The 26,478-nt window shown below is 56.2% G+C and overlaps 2 protein-coding genes across 2 annotated transcripts in view; one reads left to right on the top strand and one right to left on the bottom strand.

The window, feature by feature from the left end:
* NISCH (nischarin) overlaps positions 1 to 21,765 on the bottom strand; it is a 31,210-nt gene extending 9,445 nt beyond the window's left edge. Inside the window, 13 exon segments of the mRNA XM_058288150.2 lie at positions 3,503 to 3,614; positions 3,938 to 4,051; positions 5,488 to 5,616; positions 5,786 to 5,971; positions 6,458 to 6,526; positions 7,411 to 7,563; positions 8,753 to 8,848; positions 10,170 to 10,265; positions 10,605 to 10,768; positions 11,523 to 11,571; positions 18,164 to 18,346; positions 19,481 to 19,564; positions 21,598 to 21,765. Of these exon segments, the coding sequence (XP_058144133.1) occupies positions 3,503 to 3,614; positions 3,938 to 4,051; positions 5,488 to 5,616; positions 5,786 to 5,971; positions 6,458 to 6,526; positions 7,411 to 7,563; positions 8,753 to 8,848; positions 10,170 to 10,265; positions 10,605 to 10,768; positions 11,523 to 11,571; positions 18,164 to 18,346; positions 19,481 to 19,564; positions 21,598 to 21,696 (1,534 nt within the window). The 5' untranslated portion in view covers positions 21,697 to 21,765.
* A 1,279-nt stretch (positions 21,766 to 23,044) lies between these two features.
* On the top strand, positions 23,045 to 26,177 carry TNNC1 (troponin C1, slow skeletal and cardiac type). Its single transcript, XM_058288149.2, has 6 exons — positions 23,045 to 23,323; positions 24,783 to 24,813; positions 25,025 to 25,171; positions 25,421 to 25,535; positions 25,762 to 25,898; positions 25,981 to 26,177. Exons 1-6 carry the CDS (start codon positions 23,300 to 23,302, stop codon positions 26,010 to 26,012), a joined length of 486 nt encoding a protein of 161 aa, XP_058144132.1. The 5' UTR covers positions 23,045 to 23,299; the 3' UTR covers positions 26,013 to 26,177.
* Positions 26,178 to 26,478: the final 301 nt, after the last annotated feature.

The following is a 26,478-nucleotide window of genomic DNA, read 5'->3' as shown; positions in this document are numbered from 1 at the left end:
TGTCCAGAGCTTTACTGGGCAGGCTAGGCCTCCTGCGGGCCTTGGTCTCCCCAGGGCTGGGGAGCACAGCCTGTGCCCAGCACCCGCGGGCCTGCTTTTCATAACACGCCCACCGAGCCTCCCCCGGCTGTCTCCCCTGGCCAGCGCACCCGCAAAACACACAGCATCTTTAACCCCGCAGACGCTCTTCCATGAATGCAGCACACCTGGGACCCTCACTCCACTCCAGGCATTTTCGAGGCTGGTTGAGGATAAAGCTTGGTGACACGCTCCTAAACTCAGCTAGCTGGGTGAACACGGGGCATCCCCTCAGCCTCACAGAGGTCTGGAGGAGGACTCTGGGGTTGCCTCGACAGCCCCCCTTTCCCCCCAAATGGAGTCACTGCAGCCCTGTGAAATGGCTCAGGCCTGGAGGATGCGAGACGCTTCACCAGCTCAGCTGCCGCCTGGGGTCAGGCCAACCCACGCAGGGCAGCTCCTCTGTCCACGGGCAAGGCAGGCAGAGGGCCCAGCCTAGATGACCCACAGGGCGAAGCAACAGGGGCAATGCAGGGCAGGAAGGGCAGCAAGCACGAGGCCAGGTGTGGGTGGGCAACGGGGCCTGGCTGGCCTCCTCCTGTGCCGCTCTCCTCGCTTGGACTCGTCCCTCCTCCCTCACCTGTCTCATCCTACTCACCCTTCAAGGTCCACCTCAGATTCCAGCTCACCCCACACCTCTGCTCTAGACCCAACGTCTCCCCTCTCCAGTCGCCCCCAGGCCATCCTGCCCTGCTCTCCTCGGGGAAGGCAGCGTATCTCCCCAAGTGGCTCCAAGTTCCCTGGGCATCGTCCTGGTCATCTTGAACCTCCCCGACAAGAATGCGGGAAGGAAGCCCTTACTGACCACTTCTGAGGAGCCAGGAGCCGTGCCCGATGCCTTCTGTGTTGGTGCAGGCTTGCCTCGTCATCTACCAGGTTTCATCAAATCTAAGATGCCCGGATGTGGGGCCATCTCAGTCTCAGAAGTGTCCATGGAAACTTTTCGCATGACTCCATCAAGAATACCAACTGGCTGGCAGCGACTACGTGAGATGCCACTGACTGCAAGATGCAACTCGATTTCAGGGAAGACAAGCATGGAAACGTGTGCCTCTTAGAACTGGTGAAGTTGGATGCATCCGCTTTATAGTGAGAAAATGGAGCTTAAGAGAGGCCAAAAGTTGCCTGGGGTTATACAGCCAGGAAGTGGGGATGCCAGGCCTGCACTCAGCCACCCGGCCCGAAGGAGCCTGCTCCTACCCACTCGGTACACGCCGTCCTCTCAGCCCCTGGGCCCAGCTGGAGAATCAACTCCGGCATTTGCACATCAGCCTCCATCATTGGTCACAACCCTCCAAGGCTCCGACAAGCTGACAGTTCCGCAGACAACCAGAGGCCTGGTGGCCGCTGGACAGCGCCCCCTTCAGGTAGGCCCCTGAGCACCCAGTTTACTCACAAGCATCTTGGCTTCCTATGGAATCGGGCTGGGAGCAACAAGAGGCATTGGTCAGCAAAGCAGCTCCCACCCGGGAGGAACCCCTGCCCATCCATGCGAAATGGGTGGGGATGCATGGGTGACCATAAACACACCGGTCCCTCCACACTAAGGAGAAAAACATTCTCTCGACGCTACCCCCCACTCCCACCCCCACCCCCACCCCCAGCCCAGTTTGGAGGCCAGGAAATGTGGATAGGGACAGTCTGTCCACTTCCTTCCTGGACCATGGCCTGCACAAACAAGCTGTCAGAAAGGGCCATCAGAGGATGGGACAAAGGAGGGTCTTTAGACCGGGGCCCGACCTTGTTTGTTTCTCACAAAAAGGAAAGAGATGTGCACACACAGACATCCACTGCAGTTTTATTTATAAAAGGTGTGACCCTGGAGACGTCTAAATGTCCAGCAGGTGGGAAAGGGGAAGCAGACCACAGTGAGCCACCGTGGAGTGCCCCTGGGCGAGGACAGCGAGGAAGGGGGCCTGAGGCCTGGGCAGGGAAGAGGGCTGGGGCCGGAGGTGCTGCCTACAGCTGCGGCCTCGTGGGTGGACCCCTCACTCACCTGCCCGCCCCCCCCAAGGTCTGCTCTTGACCAGCTTGTTTTCCATTGGCTCGTTCATCAATCACTCACTCTCATCTGACAAATCCTGACTGAGAACTGGCTGCGTCCCCTGCCCTGAGGACCAGACATGTCTTCCTGTCCCCTATAAGCCCACAATGAAGTAGGAGACCAAGGCACAGGCACGCTGTCCCTCCACAGGCTCGCCAGCGCTGGGATGGGGGCGCTGGGATGGGGGCGCAGGGCTGGGGGGTGCCGACGAGGGCTGAGACCTGCTGCAGGAGGTGGGGTCAGGAAAGTTGCTTCACTGTGGTAAACCCTGCTCCCCTTTTATGTAAAAAACTAAAACCTAAAATTCTCAGTTGAGTTTGACAAAAGCAAATTGACCATCCTTCTGGCCATTTCACTCCGGTGAGTTCTCTTTCGCCTCTCCCACTCGTAACTCTGGTGCACTGCTCTGCGTGGCGCTCTCTGACTTACTAACGCGCGGGCCTCTCCCACGCCCACCTGGTCTTCTGTGCCGATGGCGATGCCTGCAGCATCTGGCACCACGGCCCGTGTCCCTCTCACCCGCTGACGTCTATGTCACCCCCCGTGCTCCGCCAGCACAAATAATGCTGCCGTGAGCACTTCGCCGCCCCTGCCCCATGATCTTATCCTTAAAGGCAAAATCCCCACCAGTGGGGTTACCAGGTCAAGGGGTGGGAACGTTTTTCTGGCTCTTGAAACATAGGGTCAAACTGTTTTCCCAAGACCTCGCGCCACGTTCTGCGTCTCCAGGAGCCCGGCGGGCGGCGTTCTCTCCTGGGTCCCGAGCCTCGGCTCCACTCGGGCTGGCTCACCCGCCTCTTCCGTGGGGGCCGGGCCAGCAGATACTTTCAGGGGACCTGCTCCACTCACTCATCTCCGGGAATGCCTGGGTTCAGAGGTGAAAGCCCTTTGAAAATGCTAAGACAGTGGGCAGATGAAAGGGGCTGGCCTTCCATGGGTCCACGGGGACACAGGCCTCCCGCCTTGGCCCCCCACACCATGTTGAGGGCTGAGTTACACCACAAGAGCCACGGAGATGAGGCAACAATAAAAGAGAGCTCCACAGAGGGATGAGGCTCCAGACTCAGCAAAGGAACAAGCCTTGGCTGCCCATGAACAAAGAGTTCACTTGCCTGGGGCGAAAATGGGGGTCCTTTTGAGCCAACATCCCCAAGCCCGTGCTCAGGGCAACCCATGGTACCCTAGAGGAACTGGATGTGGGCCTCAGAGCAATCGGGAGTCCTCACTCAGCACACAGCAGAGCTGCAGGCAGGCACCCCCGACAGGTGGCTGAGCCCTGCAGTGAGCAGGTGTCAGCATCTCGCCCCCACCCCAGCCCAGCCAGGGGGTCTGGGCGGGCCCGTGAGGCTCTGCCCCACAGCAAGATCCACGCGTGATTACCTCGGCTGGAGAGGACGGGCTGGGGCAAGGAGGCAGAGGCGGGCGCCCCGGCGGGCGGGGAGCTGCTGGGTCTGATGCAGGGGGCAGCTGAGAAGCGGGAATCCTCGCCGACCTGAGGAGGAGTGCTCGTGTCAGCCGGGAGAGGAGAACTGGATATGGCCAGGGGCGTGGGGAGGAAGGAGCTCAACGTTCTCTCAGCACAGGTGACAATGCGCTCACCCGAACCCCACAGCACCCAGGCACAGCAGGCAGCCCCGTCACCCCATCTTAGATGAAGACAGAGAGGATAGGACGTGCCCTGGTCGCAGCCAGGGAGTGGTACGGCCAGGACTCGGCAGTCCCGAGGAATCCCACACCCGATTCCACTAAAAGCCAGCCCCGCCCTTGGCTGGCACGCCACTGCTGCTCCTCCTGCTTCTCCCACAAAAAACCCACCTTCTTCTCCAAGTTGCTCAGTTTGGACTTGACCTCCTTGGCTTTCTGAATCGCTTTCAGCACTTCCACGGTGTCCAGCTCCTTCTCTGTGGTTGCTGTGTTGTCGAGACAGACCTAGAGAGTCCAGAAAACGGTTACCAGCGTAGGGGCTAGCAAGCGTGGTGGGGAGCAAGACGGCAGGGGGTCCAGAGGGAGCCGCGACACCTGCTTTGGGCCAGGCTCCTAAAGGGTGAGGGAGGCGAGCTCCTCACCACCTACAGGAAGGGACCTGGGAGCCTCTTGGTGCAGCCCAGGGAGAAACCGCGCTGCCCATGGAACGGAGGCAGTGGGGGCAGGTCATCCGGGAAGGCCTCTTGGCTGGCTGGGACTGAGGGAAGCTGGTGCCTTGAATGTAGTCCCCAATGACAAGAACTCAGATCATCAGAGAGACAGGGGAGGGCCTCTGGGCAGGGGAAGCGAGCAGGAATAAAGCACAGGCAGGAGAGGGCAGGAGAAGGCAGAGCGCGTGGTGGCAACATGGGAGGGAGCTGCGGGGTGGCAGTGGGGTCAAAGGAGGGCCTGAGGGCCTGGAGAGGAGGTTCCACTGCACCATGTGGCTCTGCATCGGCCTGAAGCCCAGGGAGGAGGAGGAGGGGATATCTCACGAAAAGTAAGTCTTGGTGATGCTGCAGAGAATTGGGCACTTGGAGCTGAAGAAACAGGCGGGGGAAGTGGATGTGGCTTAACTCATAGAGCGTCTGTCTACCATATGGAGGGCCCAGGGTTCGATCTCCAGGGCCTCCTGACCCGTGTGGTAAACTGGCCCACGTGCAGTGCTGCACATGCAGGGGCGCATGTGTAGGGGAGCCCCATGTACAAGCAGTGCACCCCTCGAGGACAGCCACCCCGTGTGAGAAAAGCACAGCCTGCCCAGGAGTGGTGCACACATGGAGAGCTGATGCAGCAAGATGGTGCAACAAAAAAGAGATGCAGTTTCCCAGTACCGCCGGATAATGCAAGTAGACACAGAAGAACACACAGCAAATGGACAGAGAGAGCAGACAATGGGGGAAAAGGGGGAGAAAAAAGAAACAGGGGAAGGCAGAGGGGCATCTTCTGGCCTGGGGTATGGGGAGAGCGGCAGCTCTAAGGACCCAGCAGAGACGGGGGGAAGGGCCCGCGCGAGGCTGCAGAGACGGGGTGGGCTGGCTAAGGGATCGTTCGGTTGGCAGGGGCAGGGCAGACATGCCACCGCAGGCAGACCCTCTGAATCTGCCGTCAGACTATCTCCAGGAGCTGTCCAGAAAGCACAATTGTCTGGGGGAAGCACACTGGGATGCTCACGCCAGGGGGCCTTTTCAAGGGAGATGGCGGACTTCCCCAAAGCCCCTGGAGGGCAGGGATGGCCTTCTGAAGCAGGGAAGGGGAGAAGGGGGGCCTCACCCCAGCTCTCCAGGGTGGAGGTGGACTTGGTCTGGACGCCTCCAGAGCCGACCGGCTCTCCTGGCTCCCCGGACCGAGCCAACCAGCCCCACCGCCCCCAGTCCAGAGGGCCCCGGCCAGCGGCTTACCTCGGAGGCCCTCTCCCCGAACTGGGCGAGCACCTTGGTGCGGTAGTCGGGGATGATGCTCAGGGGGTTGTTCAGCAGGGCCACGTGCTCCAGGCACGGCAGGCTGCCGATGCTCCTGACCGCCTCCATCTGCAAGGCACCAGTCCACGCCCTCGGTCCCTGCTCCCACCCCGCTGGCCGCGCGACGCATTGGAGGGCCTCTTTCAAATGCAAGGGAGCTTAACATTCTTCTTTAAGATGGCAACACTGAGGCCCGGAAGCCCCAGATACCCCGAGAGCCTCTTGGGACGCTGCTCACCTGTTCGATTCTGTTGTTGCTGAGATCCAGGTTGACCAGTGAGTAGAGCTTGTGGAGGCCACACAGACTCTCGAGGAGGTTGCCCGCCAGGTTCAGGGTCTTGATGTTCCCCAGTTTGGTGTGAACCCCTTCCAAGGAGGAGAGTCTGTTGTAGGACAGGTCCAGGTGGATGAGGTTGTACAGGTGCTGCAGCAGCGAGAAAAGAGTACCATGACCCAGGTCGTCTCCAAAGAAAGGGAGCCGATGCTGGTGGTGCCCAGCGGCCCGTTCCATCAATCAGCTCTACTAACTCGAGGGTCACCTGGGAGGAAAGCCCCTGTCCTCCCCCTGCACACGCCACAGCCTGCGGCACCCCCGGCAGAGGCAGCAAGGCCCCCGGGGAGGGGTGCTCTCTGACGACACAGCTGCCCACCTTCAGAAGGGAGGCACGCCACTGGGCTTCATTTGTATTTTTTAATTCTTTGGGAACAATCGCTCAGTGCATCCCTGGGATGCCGAGGGAAGGCAGCAGGATCTGCACTTATAAACACCCGGTGAACCCAAACGCTTTTCGGGTGCCTGGGAGACAAAACCTCCAGTCAAACTCCCGAGGCTGAATCAGCTTCCTGAAGGCTCGGGGGAAGGGGCCCTGGTGAGAAGCCCGCAGGCTGTGCTGGTCTCCAAAGACGTTACCTGCAGGTTGTCCACGACCAGCACGCCATTGTGACTCAGGTCCAGGAACTCAATCTTTGGGATCAGTTTCTTGTGAAAGAAAAAAAGAGCACATGATGCCACTCTAGGAAGCTGGCCCCACGTGGTCCCTGCACATGTCAGACAGACACCTCATGACTCTTCTGACCACAGACCCCGGGCCACTGGCCTGCAGGACCGCCCAGCAGCACACCTGCAGGAAAACAGGGAGACTCCAGTCCTGGGCACTACCCACTGTTTGCACTGAGCAGGTGGCTTATGAAAGTGACACGGTAAGGTCTCCGAGAGAAGGGATTCCAACCTTCCTCAACAGCACCCACATCCACTGGGAAGGACGAATCCAGAGGCCACACTATGATGTACCCCAACGGCCTGAGTGCCAGCTGTACACAGGCCTGTGGGCAACCTTTGGAGGGATTTTCCCACCCCCACATCTGGGGAATAAATTTTATCACTTACTGTTTTCTGAGCTATCAAATGTACGTGCAACTGATACCTTTGATTTGATTCTAAGTACTGCCTCCCAATGTTAAAGAACCCATTTTAAAATTAAGTTAAAAACTGGGGAATGGGTGTGGCTCAAGTGGTTGAGGACCTGCTTCCCACATGGGAAGTTCCAGGTTTGGTCCCTGGTGCCTCCTAAGAACAAAAAAAACCCAAACAACAAGCAAACAAAGGAAAAAACCCACTCCGGGGAGCCGATGTGGCTCAGTGGTTGAATGTTGCCTTCCCACATACAAGGTCCTGGGTTCAATCCCCGGCAGCTCAAAATCACACACACACACAAACACACAGGCCCACACCAAACTGCAGGCCAAACACAGAGCCCGGGATACAGGTTTTCAGCGGTCCTTTCAGAAAAGCCAAGTTAAACACCAAACCTCAGGGTCTGGTCAGGCCAGAGGAGCCTCGGGTGCCTGCTGCTGAGAGCATACCACAGACTCGTCGATCTCGGAGATGCTGTTGTGGCTCAGGTCGAGAGTGGTCAGTGCTTGCCACGTGGGGATGACGGCCGTCACGGGGCCCTCTGGGGCTGCGCCTTCTGGCTCCCACTCATCAAATTCCGAGGCTTCAGGAACAAGGACTTCCTGCAGAAGAACATCTGTTGAGCACCACATTTGGGCTCTCATGCAACACTCCCCAGGAACACGGTCATTGCAAAATTTAAGGAAGGGCTTGAACATATTTAGCATGTGGAAGTGAGCTTGCATTAAAACGGGGCTTTGGTTCATACATCCTGAAGTGATTGTGAAATAACTGCAAAGTTCAGCAACATAACAGCCACCTGGACCACGTCCTGCTCCTGCTTCAGGAGGCAACGCTTTTCAAGCCCCCAAGGCTCCTTTGTTCTAGGCGATGCCTTTTCAGGCTTACATCTCAGAGGCCCACGGTGGGAATTCATGGTGTGTCCAGGCAACTGTGCTTTCCAACCTGGCCCCCACTGTTACTTCACGGGGTTCAAATGCTGGGGCATGGGTGGCAGGGCATAGCATGCACGGCCATCGTCAAAGCGGAAGGAGGCAAGCCTCCTCCCGGACTTCACTTCGGATGCCCACCAGACCTGCCCTCTCTCAATGGAGCACCTCGGGCCCAGCCGGCCGGGCAGTGGGGAGGGCCTCAGAGAGGGACATGGTGGCCCGACTCCCCCCTCTTTCTACACAAGTACCCTTCCTGCCAGCAACCTCGAGAGATAGGTTATTCACTCACTTAAACCCAAGTCTTGATCCGACACCATTAGGGCATCTAAGTGGCCACTCTGCTTTCTCTCTAGTGGACAAGGACTTTAATGTTACTAAGATGCTATCCATCAAAAGGTAAAAAGAAAAGACACCTGCCACGTTTGCAGTCTATTTCTCTTGCTCACATATAAGAGACAGGGCCTAGAACTTTGGCACCTGCTCCTGTTCTACTTCTGGGCCACGGAGAGCGAGATGCAAACGAGGGCTGAGCAGGGATTTCAAAGCCTGGAGAAACACTCAACCAATCTAATCAGTAAAGGTCCTGCTCATCACCCTGCCCAAGCTCTTCATCAAAACCAATGGCACTTTTTACTTGAGGGAGAGAAAAACCCCAATTCTTCAAACGTCTCCTTTAACACTGGTGAATGGAGAGGCAGATCGAAGAGTCAAGGGCTGGGATGGCACGCCAGAGAGTGCGGCTGCCCAGGGGAAGGCCGGGCCTCCGGTTACTGGGGAGCAGTGGTGTCCACACCAACCTGAGTGGTGGGGACCTCGGCGGGAGCCCCGGGCCCACAGGCAGCACGCCGCCAGCACTTACCTTCATGGAGGTTGCTGAGAAGCGGACGCTCATCGTGGCTAAGGTAGGCTTCGACGCAACCAGCCCTCGGACGTGCTTAGCATCACAGTGACTTATCTGAACAAAAGAACAGCTGTGCTTCAGAAACAGCAGCCTTGCTCCATCGGGAGGCCCAGGAAGTGGATGTCCGCCACCCACACACCAAAGGAGCACGACAGCCATCACAGAGCCCGAGTCCTCAGAAGAAGGAGGCGGCTCACAGCCCAAGTCTCTTCTTCATTTTTAGCACTGACGAGACATTCTCAGGAGCGTCTAGCAAGACAGGCGTCTGGTTCCTCAGACTCCCAGTAACCACACACTCCATTTTCTCTCTAAGGACTGCTGGGGACGGTGTGCGCCGTGGAGACCAGAGCTGGAGAGCAAGGGCCCTTGCTCACCCGGCTTCACCTCACTGACCTGAGCATCTGGCAGTGAGGAGGCGGCGGTGGAGAACGGGCCAAACACACCCCTGAGCCACCTGCCCCAGCGCCACACACCTACTGATACAGACTGAACCGCAGCCTGCACGCCGGGGCTGGTCGGTTTCCCTCTAACCTCCTAGTCCTCCCTCAGCCAAGCACAGCAAGGTCTCCAGCAAGGGTAGGTCCTCTCTCCTGACAGGCCTGAAATGTCACAAGCAGAGCAGCCCAGAGGGTTCAGCAGAGTTCAAATCCCAGCTCTTTCCTCTTTAATTGTGAGATTATGGCCAAACTTCCTTTCCTCTCTGAGCCTCACTTTTCCTCAACTGTAAAATGGGAAGACAAGTGCCCACTTCACAGGGCTGTCAGAAAGATTTCCCCAAAGACTGTACGTCAGACATAGGGTGTGCGGCTTAGCACAAAAGTCACGCTCAAGAAATAGATGCTTTAAAACGTTTTTTATTATTTAGTCCCAAGCCCCCTTTCAGTTTTAAAGCAGTAACAGAACTGGCATCAAGAAGAAAGTTCAAGAGAGGAATACAAAGCCTTTCTTGTTGAGTGTGGGCACCGCTGAGGGCAGAGGACCCCCAAACCCCTGTATTACTCTGCCTTGGGAAATACTGACTTGGCAGTAGCTCTGCCTCACCTTCCTGGAGTTCAACCGAAAACGCCCCTCCCTGCCCCCACGAGGCGGCCCAGGAGCCGGGCACTGGTGCTCTGCCCCTGCCAAGTGCCTCCTGCTGCCCATGCCAGCACAGAGACTTGCAGCCCAGGAGCCGGGCACTGCTGCCCTTGCTGCCAGGAACCTGCGGCCCCAGCTGAGAACAGCAGGGGCTCCTTCCTCTGGCTGATGGGACCTGACTCATCTAGTTGGGATCTGCCGCACAGCGCCAAGTGCCAAAGCAACTGTGCCTTACAACTAAACCACTGCTGAGCAAACTGATGCCTGGGCTGGGCTCGGCCCTGCCTGCAAGCCTTACCTCCACCTGATGAAGAGACTTGAATATCGAGAGATCGAAAGGCAGGAGCTGCTCCCGAATGTTGCTGGTCCCAAAAGGTCCTTCTGTGCCAGAAACCTGCAGCCACAAATACGACTTGAATGACGGATGCTGCAGCAACCACTCGCTCTCCATGTTCCCAATTTGAAGCTCTGCTTAGCTAGGTGAGGCCAAGTGAACATGCACCCCCACTTGCCACTTCTACAGTCAAAGCCTGCTCACAGGATGCAGGAGACGGCCGCCCCCTGGTGCTCACTGGCAGCAACGCAGTGCCAAGAAGAGCCAAGGGGCCTTCCTCAGGCAAGACGCCCGGGCCTTCCCCAATGGCCCCATAAAGGGTCCTTCTCACACACTGCCTGCCAGTGACCAAGCCCACTGACCAAGCGGCTCCCCATGGCTGCGCTGCTGTGGCTTTACCTTAAGGTACTTAAGGCGACAGGTGAAGTCCAGGATGTGCCCAAGGTCGGTCTTGGCATCCCCACTGGCGCACGTGGGCTTTCCCTGCTGCAGCTGCTCGGTGACCGCATAGAGCTGCAGGGGCCCGATGGCAAAGACCTCGCCAGCCCCCAGGAGCTGTTCTCCTGCAACAGCCACGCCCTGTGAGGTGAGCGCCCAGCCCCAGCCCCACCATGTGGCCAGGAGGGCTGCCCACCTGGCCACTTTGCACGGCACTGCGGCCCTGGGAACGTGTGGCTGAGGAGACTCCCTGAGGAGACAGGTTTGTGTCAAGATCTGAGGCACCGGGCGGGGCTGAGGCCGGTGAGGAGCAGCACTGTGGGCCACAGACCCGCTCAGCAACCTCTGAAACGTGGGCGTCCTCAAGTCAGCCCCCAGCAGGCACGGGGTCTGAGGCAGACAGCCTGGCATTCGGTCCCAGTTTTGCACCTTCCAGCCAAGCTCCCTCAAGCACAGGCTGGGCCACGGGAAGCACTCAGTACATGTTAACGAGTTAGTACACTCTCTGGCAGAGCCAGAACCCAAAGCCAGCTTCTATCTGCTGCCTGAACCCATCCAGGTAAGGACAAACGAGGTGCAAGAGGGCACCACGCCACCCACCATCCAGAGCCCCATCACAGGGCTTTGGAATGGATCCTGAGCCTGGGGGTAACCCCAGCCCCAAGGACTCAAGAGCCCCTCACACCTGCCTTCCTGCAGTGCAGGCAAGCTCGACTGTGGAACCGTTCCAGGGATTTGGGTAACCCCAGCAAGTTGGGCCCTGGCTGGGGGCTCACCTAGCACAGCTCGACAGACAGCCCTGTACCACCCCAGGCCCCTGGCCACCTAGCAGGGCTGGGAAAATTGTGCTCAGTCTTTCAGGGACCCCTGGCCACATACCTTTTTCAAAAAGCTCCTCGGCCAGTGCTGCAGTAATACCATTTACCTCCTACAGAGAAAATAAAATCTATGGTTAGAAAGTCCACCTACACCCAACACCAGGGTTTACACCTTCCCTGCTAAATCCCTTCTGCTGTTGCAATGCCAGCTCCAATCCAAAAAGTTAAGCAAAATGGAGGGGAGTGTAAACCTCCAATGAATCAAGGAACTTAGAAAGGGAGATTAAGTATTTCCTCTTATATGAACACCTGAATCTCTCTAAAGCAGCCTGGACACTGGACTAATGCTCAAGTTCAAGTCCACAGGACACTGGCTAAGTGTCCCCAGGCAGGAGGCTGGCAAAGCGTGGCTGGGTGAAGGACCAGCTGGGAAGCCAGCAGCTCCTAAAACTGGCCCTGGGAATCCCTAGGAGAGGGAGTGGCAGAGAGGAAGCGTTACTTCTGGAAAGAGGCCCCCCACCAACCTGGTGGGATGAAGGGCCTGCCAGAACAACCTTCTCCAAATGGCCATTTCCACTTTCTCTGAAGTTCCAAATGCGCCTCAGGAAGGAATGCACATTTGGTCCCAGGGTCATGAGAATGAGGTGGAAAAGGAGGATTCCCTTTTTAGATGCGAGGAGGCGCCACAAGGGCCAGCCTCCAATCTTACCAGCCACTACCGTGCTGGGAAAGGGTATGAGGGTTTGGCAGGGATTGGCTCGATCCTCCCAGTGCCCCAAGTGAGGAAGAGGCCATCTCCTATCTTGAAGCCCGTTTCACAGATGAGCAGAGCAAGGGAGAGAGGGGCTGTAACTCTCCAGGCTCGTCAAGCTAGAACACAGCACCGCCACTCTCGACCACTCAGCCCGAGTGTGCACACACTGAGGCCTCACCCTCCGCACACAACCAATTGCCTCATCACTGCGGTGGTGTAAGCCAGGCTGGCAGGGCCCCCAAAGCCCTCAGCCTCACGCCCCCGCGTCCTGCAGGTAAGAACTCTAACTCACTGGCAGATGGCCTTTTCGTAAACAGGCCCAGATGGAGGCCGCACAATCACCCGCACGGCTCCCAGGCACGTCTCAGCCTTCGGGACGTGCGAGTCACGGGTTCACGGCGCTCAACGGCACCAGGCTGCAGGGGACAGAGTGTCCACTTCCTGTTTTTCTCTTTGGTTGTTTGTCTCTTTCTTATTATCTTTTATACGTAATGGATGGTTTAGCTGCAAATATTTTCTCCCACGCTCTGGGTGCCTCTTACCTCTGTCATGACGGCATTCCTGACATAAGAGAAATTTTAAAGTTTCCGTTGTTGAACCCGCGATTCTTTTCCTTTGTGGGCCCCCCCCCGCCAAGATTATAAAAATCTTCTCATTTTCTTTTGGTACTTTCTGGTATCTTTTTAAAATGTTATTTCTTTAATCTTCTTGAAATTCAGTTTATATATAGTGTGAGAATCCACCCCCCACACAAACACTCCACCCCTCGGTGGAGAGAAAGTCAAAGGGTGCAAAGTAAGCAAAATTATCCCCCACTTAAGGGGCTTCGCATCTGGCAGGAAGGCAGGGCCAAAGGTAAAAGGGTCGTCAGAAGGACAAAGGGTTCCAGCTAGAGGGGAGAACAGAGGCTACGGGTTCACTCCGAAGTTCAACTCCGGTTCTGTAACAAATTTAATTCATTTACATTTTCCTTGGTAGCTGTGAAGAAATGAAGACAAGGAAGCACTTGGAATGATCCAAAGGCTCATGTCTCCACAGACGGTTTTGAGCACCAAGTTGTATCTACAAATCAGCATTTTTCAATCCTCCCTGCAGGCATATTTGCCTGGCAGGCTGTTAAAGATACAGATTTAGGGGTTCTACAGGCAGGTCCCAAGGGCTGCCAACCCTGTGCCCATCTCAAGTCCCAAAGTAGCTACCGGGCCTCTCAGGCACTGGGTTAGTGACACTGGGGCTCCCGTAACGTCTCCCACAGGACTAGGGCTCTGTGCCCCGTGATCAGTACCTCACAATCCTCACTTTCAATGTCCTGTTCCCTCGGGCAACTGGCGTCAGCTCAGAAAGAACACAGAGAAAACTGACCCTGGACACCAGCCCTACTTTGAGACAGGAGCCAGAAGTCTCAGAAAACTGAGAGATAAGAAAGGGCCAAGGGCTCTCACACCGCGCAGAGGGCAAGTTTCCACTTGTAAGAAATCTAAAAAGCAAGCTGAGTAACCGTTTCTCGATCTTTGGGGCCACGGGAAGGGCACACTGTTGCGGCACTTTCCACTTGGTTTCCCAGGCTGACTCTTCACCTTGGGAGGAAGAGGGAAGGGCCTCAGCCCCACAATCTAGAGCACAATCTCAGGGAGGTGCCTTGTTTGCCTCCTCGGAGCGCGCTCTGGCTACGTGGCAGTCCGGTGAGGCAACCGGGTGAGCAGAGGTGTGCAGTCCACCCCCCTCGCCCCTCAGCCCACCTGGAGCGACGACAGGCCTGCGGCCCAATGCCCTCAGGAGGCCACCTGCAGGGAAAGGTGGCTCCCTGCACCCCCCACTCCCCTGTGCTGAGGGGACTGGAAGCAACCCAAGTACCCCTCAGTGAATGACTGGAAAGAACGTGGGGCGTACATACACCAGAGCATGATTCAGCCGTAGAGAGGAATGGAGGCCTGATACACGGGGCAACATGGATGAACCCTGAAGACATTTCAGTGAAACACCAGATACTAAGAGGGCAAATTCTGTATATCCCACAGACGTGAAACAAGAATAAGCAAATTCAGAGTCAGAAACTAGACTACTGTCACAGGGGCCAGGGAAGGGGTGGAGAACGAGGAGCAGGCTTAACGGTAAAGTTCCTGCTTAGAGTGATGGAGAAGTTGTGGTAAGGGACGGTGGGGACAGAAGCACAACACTGTGAATGTTACTCCACTGAATCGTATATTAGCACGTGGTTTACAAAGGAAATTTTAGGTTGTATATGCTACCAGAATGAAATTTTTAAAATCATAGGACCATACAGCACAAACGGTGAACCCTAATGTAAACTATGGACTGCAGTTAATAGTATAATTATAATAATGTTTCCTCAACTGTAACAAAGGTACCACAATAATACCAAGAAATAATAACAGGGAAAGCTGTGTAGGTGCATGGGAGGGGGGTACATGAGAACTCTGTGTTTTCTGCATGGCTTTTTGTACGCCTCTAACTCTTCTAATAAAAAATAAGTAAAATTAAAAATCAAAACAAAACAAGGTCCCCAGAAGTGCTTTGGGGGTGCCACAAATGTCTGACTTGAAATATCCTTTTTAAAAAGTATGGACATTATTGGTTATGCTTAAAAACTGTAACATACCATACCCCCAAATGTGCCGCGGAGCAGGGGTCAGGTCCTCCACCCGCTGCCTGCCTGGGATATCTGCTACAGCACTTTGCAAAAGGCACCACCCATTGCTTAGGCCGGAGCTCTGCAGCTCACACTCTGATGAAGCAGGTCTGTAAGTGGAGCTCCCTGACCAGATGCACCCACAACACGTTCACCTGTGTTTGGCTTAAAACCCCAGGCCAGCCCCCCCCCGTGCTTCTGCCAGGCGCGTGCTTGGGCAGGTGTGCTCGCCAGCAGGACATTAACAAGGAAATCACTCACATGCCACTGAGGCCAGCACCCGGGTGTGTGATTTAGATGCAAGCTTTAAGGGTTGGAGATCCTTGTCTAACGATGAGGCAGTCTAGCAGGAGTTAGGTATATTATGTATGATTCAGCAAAAATTCCCCACTGAGGGAGTGAAATCTAAATTTTAACTGAAGACAGCTCCAAGAGTGTAAGCAAGCTTGAAAAAAATTATCATTTGCAGCCTCAATACTTTGAAACTAAAAGAAATTACAGAAATAAATTGGATGCTAAGTCTGAGAGAAAATGGCAACTGTTCAATCACCACCCCTGCTTCCAAATTGCAAAAAGCCTCTTTGTTCTGGCCAACTGGCCTTAAAATAAGAAAATGCTACAAATACCACTTTTGAGAGAACTGAGAGCCTGCCCTTAGCAGGACTGGCTGCCATCTGGTGAGCCCCTGCCAGGTGTGTTCCAAGCACTTTACCTTCTGTACGGACTCCGCAGTCCTCGCAAGGGCCCCCAACCACCACTCTCCACCTCCCAGGAGAGGAAAGTGGGAAGCAGAGAGCTTAAATGGCTGACCTAAACGAGCTGTCGGGAGGCAGCAGGACTGCGAGAAGAACTCGGCTCTGCCTGTCTCCCACGTCCACCATTAGACATCCCTACCCAACATAGTGGTGTTATTTGCACAAACTTTGTGACTATTCTAAAAATCATTTAAAAAGTATGGATTTTCAGATATATGAATTCTATTGCAATTAAAATGAAAAATTAAACTAATCAACACCATGATCAAACAGAGTTCTCTGGGTCCATCCTGTCCCATGTCAGCTCCACAAGAGGTGAAACCTATCTGGAACAATTTCAAAGAAGGCACTGATGGGACAAAGGTTAAGAGAAACATTCCCTAGAGAGCTCCTAGTCTGCAGAAGAGGCTGGCAAACTTTTCAGGTCCTGTTGGTTCAAACCCATTGGACGCTCTAATTCAGTGGTTCTCAAGGGGGGACTATTTCGTTTGGAAACATTTCTGATTGTCACACCTGGGGGGGTGCTACTGGCATCCAGTAGAAAAGAGGCCAGGGATGCTGCTAAACATCCTGCACTGCACAGGACAGCGCCCCAGAACAGATTATCCCCCCCAAATGTCAACTGCGCTGTGCTGAGAAACTCTAACAAACTGTCTCAAAAGTGTAACCCAGGTGCTCCCTGCTCAGGGCTGGGCAAACCCGAGGCAGCCAGAGAGACCGCCCCTTCTCAAAGGCCCCGATCTCAAGCAAGGAATTAGGCTTTCAAAGGGCGGCTTATCAAGTTTCATCCTTTAATTGCAAATCAAAGCTGTCTTAAGATGCAATATTTCTTAAAATACTAACCAATAAAGGACAGTTGAAAGACTTGCATAAGGGATAGATCTGTTTTCTCATGTAAGGAAAGAAAATGTTGAAAAAAAAAATGTTTACAACAGGAAACTGTTGCTAACTACTTAGTTGCTGACATATGCCAAATAAAATCTAAAGAATATAAACACACTCCATTTGTAAATACCACCTTTTTTCCCACGTGGCCCCTCCAAGCTTAAAGGCATTATGCCATTTGTGGTCACCAGATTTCCAGGCTCTGTTGAGCGGTCCAAGAAAGGTTCAGCTGTTTACACTTTAAGAAGGTTCTATTTTAAACAGTGCCGAACTCTAAGACCATAACTCACAGGTTCCTTCCTAAAAGGTGAGCCTGGAAAGGGAGTGGGGGATTCTTTCCTATCTCTATCACACTCACGTAAAGGGACAATGTAAATGATCTGGAAATCTCTCACCTGGTGATAAGGACTCCTAGCATATTGGTATATAACCTTTAAGAAGTTTCCCAAGCAAATATAGCCATAAAAACATTTTAAAAATAAAAATGGGGCCATATTGTAGTAGAGTGATATATGAAAGCCCTGTATAATGAAATGTACGTTTATTTTGTTAAGTTCACAATTTTTACTATACGCTTATTGCTTATGCATGCTCATGTTGGATGATATACTTCAATAAATTATTTTTAAAATGAGAAGAAAAAATGGGACCACACTGCATATTGTTTCATAACCTGCTTTTTCCATATAACAACAGTTATTTTTCCCATGTCATCACATCCACAGTGACGCCATCCATTTCCCGGCAGCACACTACTCAGCTGCGTGGCTACACCCTTCTGATTTGTCTGAGCTCCCCCTATGGGACATTTGCAATGTCTTCAGCATCTTGCTCCTATAAACAATCCTGGAATACTGCCTTTGTACCTATATCCTTTTTGCAGTGGCCTGATTATTTCCCCTTAGGACCAATTCCGAAAAAGAGAACTGCTAGCTGTTTTTTGTTTTGATTTGAACTTTACTTTGCACATTTAATAACTGAAAATATAAACAATTTAAAAAAACAAAACAATTGAATAAAAATATACGTCTTTACGCTTCTGTTTCACACAACCAAACTGCCCTCCTTGAGTTTCCTGACAATTCATCCCGCTGCCCACAGCCCATGAAAGCTGCCTCTCCACCCAGAAGCAAGCACATGGCTGCTCAACAAAATACACTCCCATGGGAGGAGGGTGCTTACCCTCAGCCTCAGACACGGGCAGCGGGGGCACTGCCAATGTTTCCCAAGAGGGAAATAGTCTGCCACCATAGACTGATCCTTAATTAGTTTTGAGTTGCCAACCAAAAACTCAAAACTATTCTACACCAGGTGTCAGCTCCTTCTAATCATTCCCCATCCATTTGGATGGAAAGGGAGCTTACACACCTGCAGGCTGTCGGTGTGACACAAAATGCCCTGGGGTAGAGGAAAACCTCTCTAGGGCACAGTCTAATTTAAGGCAAATCTGTCCAGGAGCTGCCTCTGTCCACACCCTGTCCCCGACCAGGGTGATGTTCCTTCATCTTCCAACCCCTGGGGCAAGCTCCGTGCCACCTCTCCTCAAAGCTGCGGTTTATAATACTGGCTTGCAGCCTCAGGTTTTGGCAGCTGTGGGTTTGGGAATGGAGGAGAACGCCCCCCCCCCCCCCCCCCCCCCCGCTCCCCAAGGAACTTACATAGAAGTGAAAATGCAAGAAGTGGGCCAGCACCCTGGGGGCCACACCAGGGAAGGTTGCCAGGAGCGTCTGGAGATAGACCTCCAGATCCTTCTCCCTCTTCTCCACCAAGCTTCTTGAATTTTTCCCAATTATCTTTTTAGGGGGAAGCAGATTTTTATCAATCTTCTTCTCTGCAACAAGCTGTAAGAAAACATAAGCAGGTCAGTCAAAGACCAGGAGGCAAACTGAGACAAACAGCCTAGGACGGGCGCTCATCAAAACTCCCACAGCTGGGAAGCAGATTTGGCTCAACTGATAGAGCGTCCGCCTACCATATGGAGAGTCCAGGGTTCAAACCCAGGGCCTCCTGACCCGTGTGGTGAGCTGGCCCATGCACAGTGCTGATGCGCGCAAGGAGTGCCCTGCCATGCAGGGGTGTCCCCCATATAGGGGAGCCCCATGTGCCAGGAGTGTGCCCCGCAAGGAGAGCCGCTGCATGCAAAAAAAAATGAAGCCTGCCCAGGAGTGGTGCTGCACACACAGAGAGCTGATGCAGCAAGAGGATGCAACAAAAAGAGACACAGATTCCTGGTACCACTGACAAGAATGCAAGAGGACACAGAAGGACACACAGCAAATGGACACAGAGAGCAGACAACAGGGGGTGGGGAGAGGGGAGAGAAATAAATTAAAAAAAATAAAGTATTAAAAAAAAATAACCTCCCACAGCCCCTCTCAGCAGCATTACCAGGATTAGTGATCCAATTGTGCACCTGAGATTTGGTCTCTACAAATTTGATTATATAAGAAACAAAATTCCAGACAAAGAACTCTATGTGGAGACTTTGGAGGCATTCAGAAAAAGTAACACCTCTCTGGGCCCATAAAACCCCCATCTTTTCCAAACCACCAGTGCAAAGCAATTAAGGCAGTGGCGCAACCTTAAAACCTTCATGTTGCAAACGACCTAAAGGAAGGCAGTTCTCTCCAAAAGTAAAGAGTAAGGAAGTCACAGCCCCATATTACAAACAAGCTCTAGAATAGCTGTCTGTGGAACAAGTTCAAACCTGCCCCCTCCCCAGGAAACTGTCCTTGCATCTCTCCAAGCTAGGACTTCATAGGAAGTTTCTATATGCTCTTCCCAGACTGTCTGATGCCGGTGTCAAACTCCTGGGATTCACCAGCTGTTCTGTCAGTTACATGAATAAACTGATTTATTAAAGAATTATAGGCGTTGAGCCTGTTTTGCCCTAAAACTAACGTGTGGCACAATGGGACCTTGGCCTAAAAATCTCTGGGCCCTGGAGACACAGACCCCCAGCTCCTAAGGGTTACCTTTTCATGCAGGTCATGGAAGTCACTGTAGCGGTGCTTGACTGTCCACTCGTGGCTGCCATCAGTGACCTGAATGATGTAAACCTAAAAGGAAAGCCAACAGTCCTTGTGGCAAAGGCAGCCAGCCAGCTGCAAGGAGCCTCCCCTCCCCTGCATCGAGAGCTACAGGGTGCCCAGACCCTGTGGCTGAGATCAGGCTGCCCTTGCCCTCACACCTGAGCCTGGCTGAGCAGCAGGGTCCCCTCTCAGCCTCATCCACGGCCCAAGAACTAGGTCTGACAGGCATATGGGATAAGGCTGTGGCTTGTTCATCAGTGAGGAATGGAAAAGGTGAGCCTACCTTGTCAACTACCTCATTACTTTTTTACTTCCTGCCTCCTGGTAATTCAAAGCCCGAACTAACCTGAGCTGCAGGCAAGGCTACCCCTTCCAAGGGAGGAAGTACAGGGCCAGGTCTAGTGGGTCAGTGTCTCACTCTACTTCTTTCCAGGTGCCCTGACCTGACTACATCCTGGAAGGAAGTCCTTTCCCAACCTTTTCAGCTGGTTCTGCTGCTGAGCCAGGAGAAAGGCATTAAAAAGTGATGGGCAAGCAAGTCCTAATCGGAAACAATACGGCTTAGGAGTTAAGGGTATGGCCTTGAAGTCAAGGGGCCTGGGTTCAAAACCTAATTCTGGAGCCGATGTGGATCAGTGGTTGAGCTCTGTTTCCCACATATGAGGTCCTGAGCTCAATTCCCCAGCCCTGGTACCTCACCAAAAAAAAAAAACAACCCAAAATCAAACTTAATTCTGCCATTTCTTGGCTATGGGATGGGATTGTGAGCAAGTGACTTAACCTCTCTGGGCCTCAGCTCTCCCACCTTAAAATCTGGGAGGTTTATGGATCAAATAAGGTAATGCACACAAAGTGCTTTGTCCAGGGCCTGACACACAGATGTTCATCAAAAGGTAGATATGTTGATAATACTCAACTCAGCACAGCCTGAGAGAGATGACTGGCGGTCCCGCCCCACAGGTACCCAGAGGAGCGGCTCAGCCCCACCAGAACCAGGGCTGACCTCCCCTGCTACCTGGACCAGGCCCTGGTCCTACTTTCCTGCCCCTCTAAACAGCAAGCAGGGAAGGAGGCGATGAAAATAGTCAACTCTGCCAAAGCCTCCAGCCCAGAGGAGCAGGCATTGCTCTGGGACTGCAGCCTGTTGCTCTGGGATCCGCCCCAGGCCTTCTTCCTAGTAGGGCAGCTTAGCTCCCCCTGCGCCCAGGAGGCGGGAAAGAGCCAGAGTAATGGCCCCGGCGAGGGGGTGAGGACTAGGGCCATCGGGGTGGGGCACGGGCAAAGCCAAGGTCCCCCTCCCACCCCCCAGCCTCAGGGAACAAAGGGCTGGTGGCTGGGAGGTGCTCACTGAGCCCCCACCCAGGGCCAGTCCCTGCCAGACGGCTCACCAGGAGGCGCCCCCAACCTACTGCAGTCTGGATCACCCCGGCTTTTCCTGTCCTCTCTCTCCCCCAGAGCCTTGAAGAGTGGCCGTGGGCTACTTGCTGCGACGCCTCGCCCTGCAGTCCTAAGCGATGAAGCCTCCTAAGGCTTCTGGGTCCTACGCTCCAGCCCTGAGTGCCCGATTCCCGCACTCGTGGGCCCCACCCCTTATCCCACTCCCGACTCGGCCCGACCCCGGGGCCCTCTCGGCACAGATGTCCACCCCATCCTAGTCCCCAGCTCGGGGCCCCGCCCCCCGTCCTTCGCAGCCTGCGGAGCCCAGACTCCTTGCCGGGATTCCATCCATCAGTGATTCCCCTCTCCAAACCCTCTCCACCTGGCTCCTCCCCAAACCCCTCTCAGGACCAGGCTTCCCCCAACCCGGGCGTCCTTTCCCGATCGCGTACTCCCTCCTCAACCTCGCTCCCCGGCTCCCGCCCCAGGACCTTCCTCCAGGACCTGTGGGCCTAGACCCCTTCTCCAGCTCCCAAGGCCCCAGGCCCCCTCCTCACCACCGCAGACCTCTCCACCCCCTCCTCCCCGGCCCGCGGAGCCCAGGCCGCCCCCTCGATCCCCCGGACTCCGGCTCCGGGTTCCAGGCGTCACCCCTGATTCGGGCGCCCGCGCCCCCAGCACACCGTGTACGTGTCCACGAGCTCGGAGCCCACGACGCGCGCCTCCTTGGCCGGCTCGGCCTCCCGCTCGGACCCGAAGCCGCGCGCCACCGCCGCCGCCATGTTCCGGGCTCAGCCAACGCCGCCGGGCGCAGAGAGCGGCGGCAGGGGGCGGGGTCAGCGTCCCACCGCCCCCCGGCCGCCGCCGCCCCCCGCCCCCTCTGCGCGCCGCGCCGCCATCTTGGGCCCACCGCCTCCTCGCGCCCTCGCCCCGCCTCTCCCGAGCGAGGGACCTCGGCCGCCCGCGGCGCGCGTGCACAGGCCGCGCGGCCCCGCCCAGTTGCGTAAGCTGCGTAAGCTGCGCGCCGCCTTTGCCGCTGAGGGAGCAACCGAGCTCCGGGGCGGGGACAGTGCTGGGCTTCGCCCCTCAGTCCCCGGGAAGGGAGGAGGATCTTGGCTCCACGTCCCCGGTGTTGCCCGAAGCAACACGCTTCGTTTGGCCTCAGTTTCCTTCTCCGGAAAAAAAAGGGAGACAGTCACCTGGCTGTTGGGGTCATTCCTGCTAGGAGGAGGGATTGAAGGGGAGATGCGAGCTTCGAGCTCGAGCAAGGAGAGGGTGGCGTGGGGCCAGCTGATAACCCCTCGGAGGCCCCGGGATCTCCGCTGGCACGTGGGGTGCTGGGAGAACTGAGTGGGTTAGTCCACGCTTCCCTTGCCTTGCAGGCAGGGAGCTGCTGTGGTGAACAAGGGGCTTTGAGTGAAAAGGGATATGTGCTGGCCATTGGGCACACGACCCCCATACCAGGGTTCACAATGAGGGGAGACAGGTGGGGCCCTAACCCAGGAGCTACACTGCTTGAATGAGGGGAGTGCATTCCCAGGGAAGGAGCCCTAACCTGAGACCTAGAAGAGGGAGGCTGTAAGCCAGCGGAAAGGTGAGGAGGGAGAGAGCCTGGCCAGCGGGGTGGGGGTGGGGGGTGGGGGGGGCATCTGTAGGTATGCGTTTGTTGAAAGACTGAGTGTCGCAGCCCCAAGCCCAAGGTCAATACTGCTCTGTCTGGAGAGAAAGGAGCCCTGGGGCGTGGCTCCTCTGGCACCCCTGGCTGAAGGGACCCAGGCATCCTGCCCTCAGTGGTCAACAACACCCTCCTCCACCAGCTCCTTAGCTCCGTATTCTGACCTTGGCCTTCAAGGCTGCTCTTGGCAGGCCCTGACACTCCCGCCTCTCTTTGCATACTGCCCCCCACTCCAGAGAGGTTTGGTCTGAGGAAGAGGCTGCCAAGTCAGCCAGACCTTGGGCAAGTCACCAACCCTCTGGGTGCCAGTTTCGTTCTCTGGTAATAGTGCCCATCTCCCAAAGACTGGGTAGGAGGTTGAGCAGCTGTGTGTAGTGGCATGGCATGCAGCTCGAAGTCCCAGTCCTCTCCTGGACTCCTGATTTCCTCCTAGAGGTTATGAACTGGCCCCACAGCACCCTCTCCTTGCTTGAGCCCTAAGGAGGACAAAAGGAAAGAGGTCTGGTCCTTGCACCCCTTCGTCCACTCCCCGCGCTGGGCGGAGGACAGAGGGACTCTGGCCAGCCTGAGCTCACCGGGGCCGGGGGAGGGGGTGGAGGATGCTGCAGGCAGGGGTGGGCTGGGCCAGGCCGGCGGGAATGCAGCGAGGCAGGGCTATTTAAGCCGAGGCCTGCTGGCAACCCCAGCAGCCTGCCCTGTGAGCCGCCAGCATGGATGATATCTACAAGGCCGCGGTGAGGAACAGGCCTGGGCAGGACCGGGGTGGGCAGCCGGGGGCTCGCTTGGCTCAGAGCAGGACTGGGGTGGGCAGACCTGTCGGGGGCTCACTTGGCTCGCTTGGCAAGGACGCCCCAGGGAAGTGGTGGATCCCCTGAGAGGGCCCACATACCTTCAGCCCACGTCCTCCGGGGGACAGGGCCTGGCATGGTGGGACAGGGGCTCAGGGTCTAGAGAGGAACTGTCAGTGTTGGCAGAGGAGGTCGTAGCTTTTAGCATCTGTCCCAGCCTCTGTCTCCAAGTTTCTGTGGTCTTTGTCACTGGGTCTCAGCCACATCTCTCTCATGTGCGTCTCCGGTTTCTGAATGTTTGTCTTTCTCAGTCTCTCTCCTCTTTGTTCCTTCCGAGCTGTCTCTCTGAGTCGTCTGTCCCTGACTCCCTGCCCCTCCCCCTTTTCTGTCCATCACTTTCTGCCTCTTGCACATTCACAGTCCCCCACCACTCTAGCCCCATGGCTGCCTGAAGATGTTTGGAGGATGCCAGAGGAGTTGAGGCCAACCTTGGACTGAGGAAGGGGCTTTAAAGTTTGAGGCAGGGAAGGATTGGACTTGGGAGAGAGCCAGGGTGAGAGGAACAGAGAACTGGGGGTGAGGGTGAGAAGGAAGGCCTAGGGAGTGGACTCCCCAAGTCCCTGCAACTTCCTGGGGCCACTGAGGGGCTTTGGTGCTGCTTCCTCCCTGGGGGTGCTGACCTCCCCCCACCCTGGAGACAAGGACACCCTGGCATAGCAGGCTAGCCCCAAGGGAACCTGGCCCTCAGCCCCTAGGCCCGGCCCCACTCCTGGTCAGGGAGGGGCTGCAGCTGGCTCTGGAGGCATCCCTGCCCTCCTGGGGAGTCCATGGAGGCTGGGGGGAGGCAGCCCTCCACCCAGTGCCCATACAAGGCCTGGTGGGGCTGGGGACTAATTTTGGCTCCTGAGGCGGCACTGGCAGGCCAGGGGGCCAGATAAGGCTGCCCCACCCCCTGCATGCCAGAGTCCCCAGAACAATCACCAGGTTTAACTTTGTGCCCAGTTAAAAATAGCCCAGTGGCCACCCTGGTCAGGTTACAGTGGGTGGCTTTGCCTAACCCCCACACTGGTTTTATTGTCCCAGCCTGAGGGACAGCTGTCCCCCAGGCCACCCGGCTTGGGTTTCAGCAGGGGGGCTGAGAGGGGCCTGAGTGGCCACTGACTATTGTTACCCAGGGTCACCTTGCCCCTGGGGGGCACCCACCTGTCATCTTGGCCCCGGGCTCAGCCTCAGTGAGGCCAGCTGGGTCACCGAAAGGCTTTGGGGGTGAGAAGGGAGGACTGGGGCCCTGTGACCTGGGAAAGCACCCCTCCTCGGGCTTCAGTCTTCCCACCGTGGCATTGCTTTGTTTCCTCGATGGCGCTGAGGCCTAAATCTGGGTCCTGAGCCCCTGTCTCCTCTCTAGGTAGAGCAACTGACAGAAGAACAGAAAAATGGTGAGTGCCCCCGACTCACGCGTGGGAGCCCAGCAGGGCTGGGCTGAGGGAGTGTGGGGACCCCCCCAACCAGAGAAGATCCCAGGCCTGAGGCGGGAGCCATTCTTGCTGCGACCTCAGAGGTCTCGTGGGAGGTGGGCAGGTCGGGAGGTGGCTCCAAGGATCTGGTCTTCGGGGTCCTGGCTGCTGAGCCCCACCCCCCATCGGACAGAGTTCAAGGCTGCCTTTGACATCTTCGTGCTGGGTGCCGAGGATGGCTGCATCAGCACCAAGGAGCTGGGCAAGGTGATGAGGATGCTGGGCCAGAACCCCACGCCCGAGGAGCTGCAGGAGATGATCGACGAGGTGGATGAGGACGGTGAGCCCCTCTGCCCTGCCCGGCCCTGGCCTTGCACACAGCCCCAGCACCCTGGCTGGAATCCTGGCTCGGCCACTTACCTGCTCCGTGCCACTGAAGGAGACGTTTAGCCTCTCGAGCCTCAGTCGTCTCGTCCATAGATTGGGCATAATGCCCGCACTCGCCTCACACTGTTGGTGTGCAGATGCAGTGAGAGCCCCAGGGTCAAGTGTCACTGTCTCTCTCTGATGGTGCACTGCCCACCCCCAGGCAGCGGCACGGTGGACTTTGATGAGTTCCTGGTCATGATGGTTCGGTGCATGAAGGACGACAGCAAAGGGAAGTCTGAGGAGGAGCTGTCCGACCTCTTCCGCATGTTTGACAAGTGAGTATGTCACCCCCGACCTCTGACCCCAACCCCGGCAGAGCTGGGAAAAGGGGGCTGTCTCAGGTTCCAGGCCCAGTGACCTCGGGGCCTCAGACTCTCAGTCTGTGCCATGAGGCAGTAGGATGCCCACTTCCCAGGGCCCCCTGCCCTGCCCCTGGGCGGTGCCTGCTCCCCTCTCCCCGGCCCTGCCCTGGGCTCTGAGCGCCCCGTGCCCTCCCTGCAGGAATGCAGACGGCTACATCGACCTGGAGGAGCTGAAGATAATGCTGCAGGCTACCGGTGAGACCATCACGGAGGACGACATTGAGGAGCTCATGAAGGACGGTGACAAGAACAACGACGGCCGCATCGACTACGACGGTGAGTGGGGGCGCTGCATCCCCTTGCCCTCGGACCCTGCCCAGCTCCCAGCTCTGACCCACACGGGCCCCTCTCTCCACAGAGTTCCTGGAGTTCATGAAGGGTGTGGAGTAGATGCTCTCCTCTCAGAGCGGCCTGTGCCGACCCCTGACCCCTCCAGCCGGGCCCTGGGCTGAGAATGGGCTGCCCAGGGCCCGAGTGTGTCCTCCACCCTGGCCCTCCCCGACCCCTGTCCCCCAGCCCTGTCCTGGGGAGTGCAAATAAAACCTTGCTCCTGGAGTCTGGTGTCTGGCGCTGGTGTGCCAGGGTCCACTCCTGCCCTGACGACCGTTTCCTTCCCCATCGAGGTTCAGGGCCCTGCCCTAGCCAGCTGTCCACACCATCTTCTGCAGGAGGGGCTGGAATCGACCATGTCCCGCTGGCTGCTTTCTGGAGCTGCTAATGCCCAGCGATTGGTGACCACGGTCTATGGCGGCCCAGGACTCTGCACTTTAACAAGCTCAGGGTGCCATTCTGCCGGTAGCCAGCCTGTGAGCTAGCAGTCCTCTCCTTGAGGAGAGCAGGTGGCTGGGGCCACTGG

This window comes from Dasypus novemcinctus, chromosome 26 (assembly GCF_030445035.2).
Source record: "Dasypus novemcinctus isolate mDasNov1 chromosome 26, mDasNov1.1.hap2, whole genome shotgun sequence".
Classification (NCBI taxonomy): Eukaryota; Metazoa; Chordata; class Mammalia; order Cingulata; family Dasypodidae; genus Dasypus; species Dasypus novemcinctus.
Note: the sequence above shows the minus strand (reverse complement) of the source record. Positions and strands in the feature narration are given on the sequence as shown.

What these genes read in the sequence shown, in the direction of transcription:
- TNNC1 (XM_058288149.2), top strand. Translation starts at nt 23,300, where the DNA reads ATGGATGATATCTACAAGGCCGCG. An exon ending in ATGATATCTACAAGGCCGCG is followed by an intron (nt 23,324 to 24,782) that starts GTGAGGAACAGG and finishes TCTCCTCTCTAG; the next exon opens with GTAGAGCAACTGACAGAAGA. An exon ending in CGACGAGGTGGATGAGGACG is followed by an intron (nt 25,172 to 25,420) that starts GTGAGCCCCTCT and finishes GCCCACCCCCAG; the next exon opens with GCAGCGGCACGGTGGACTTT.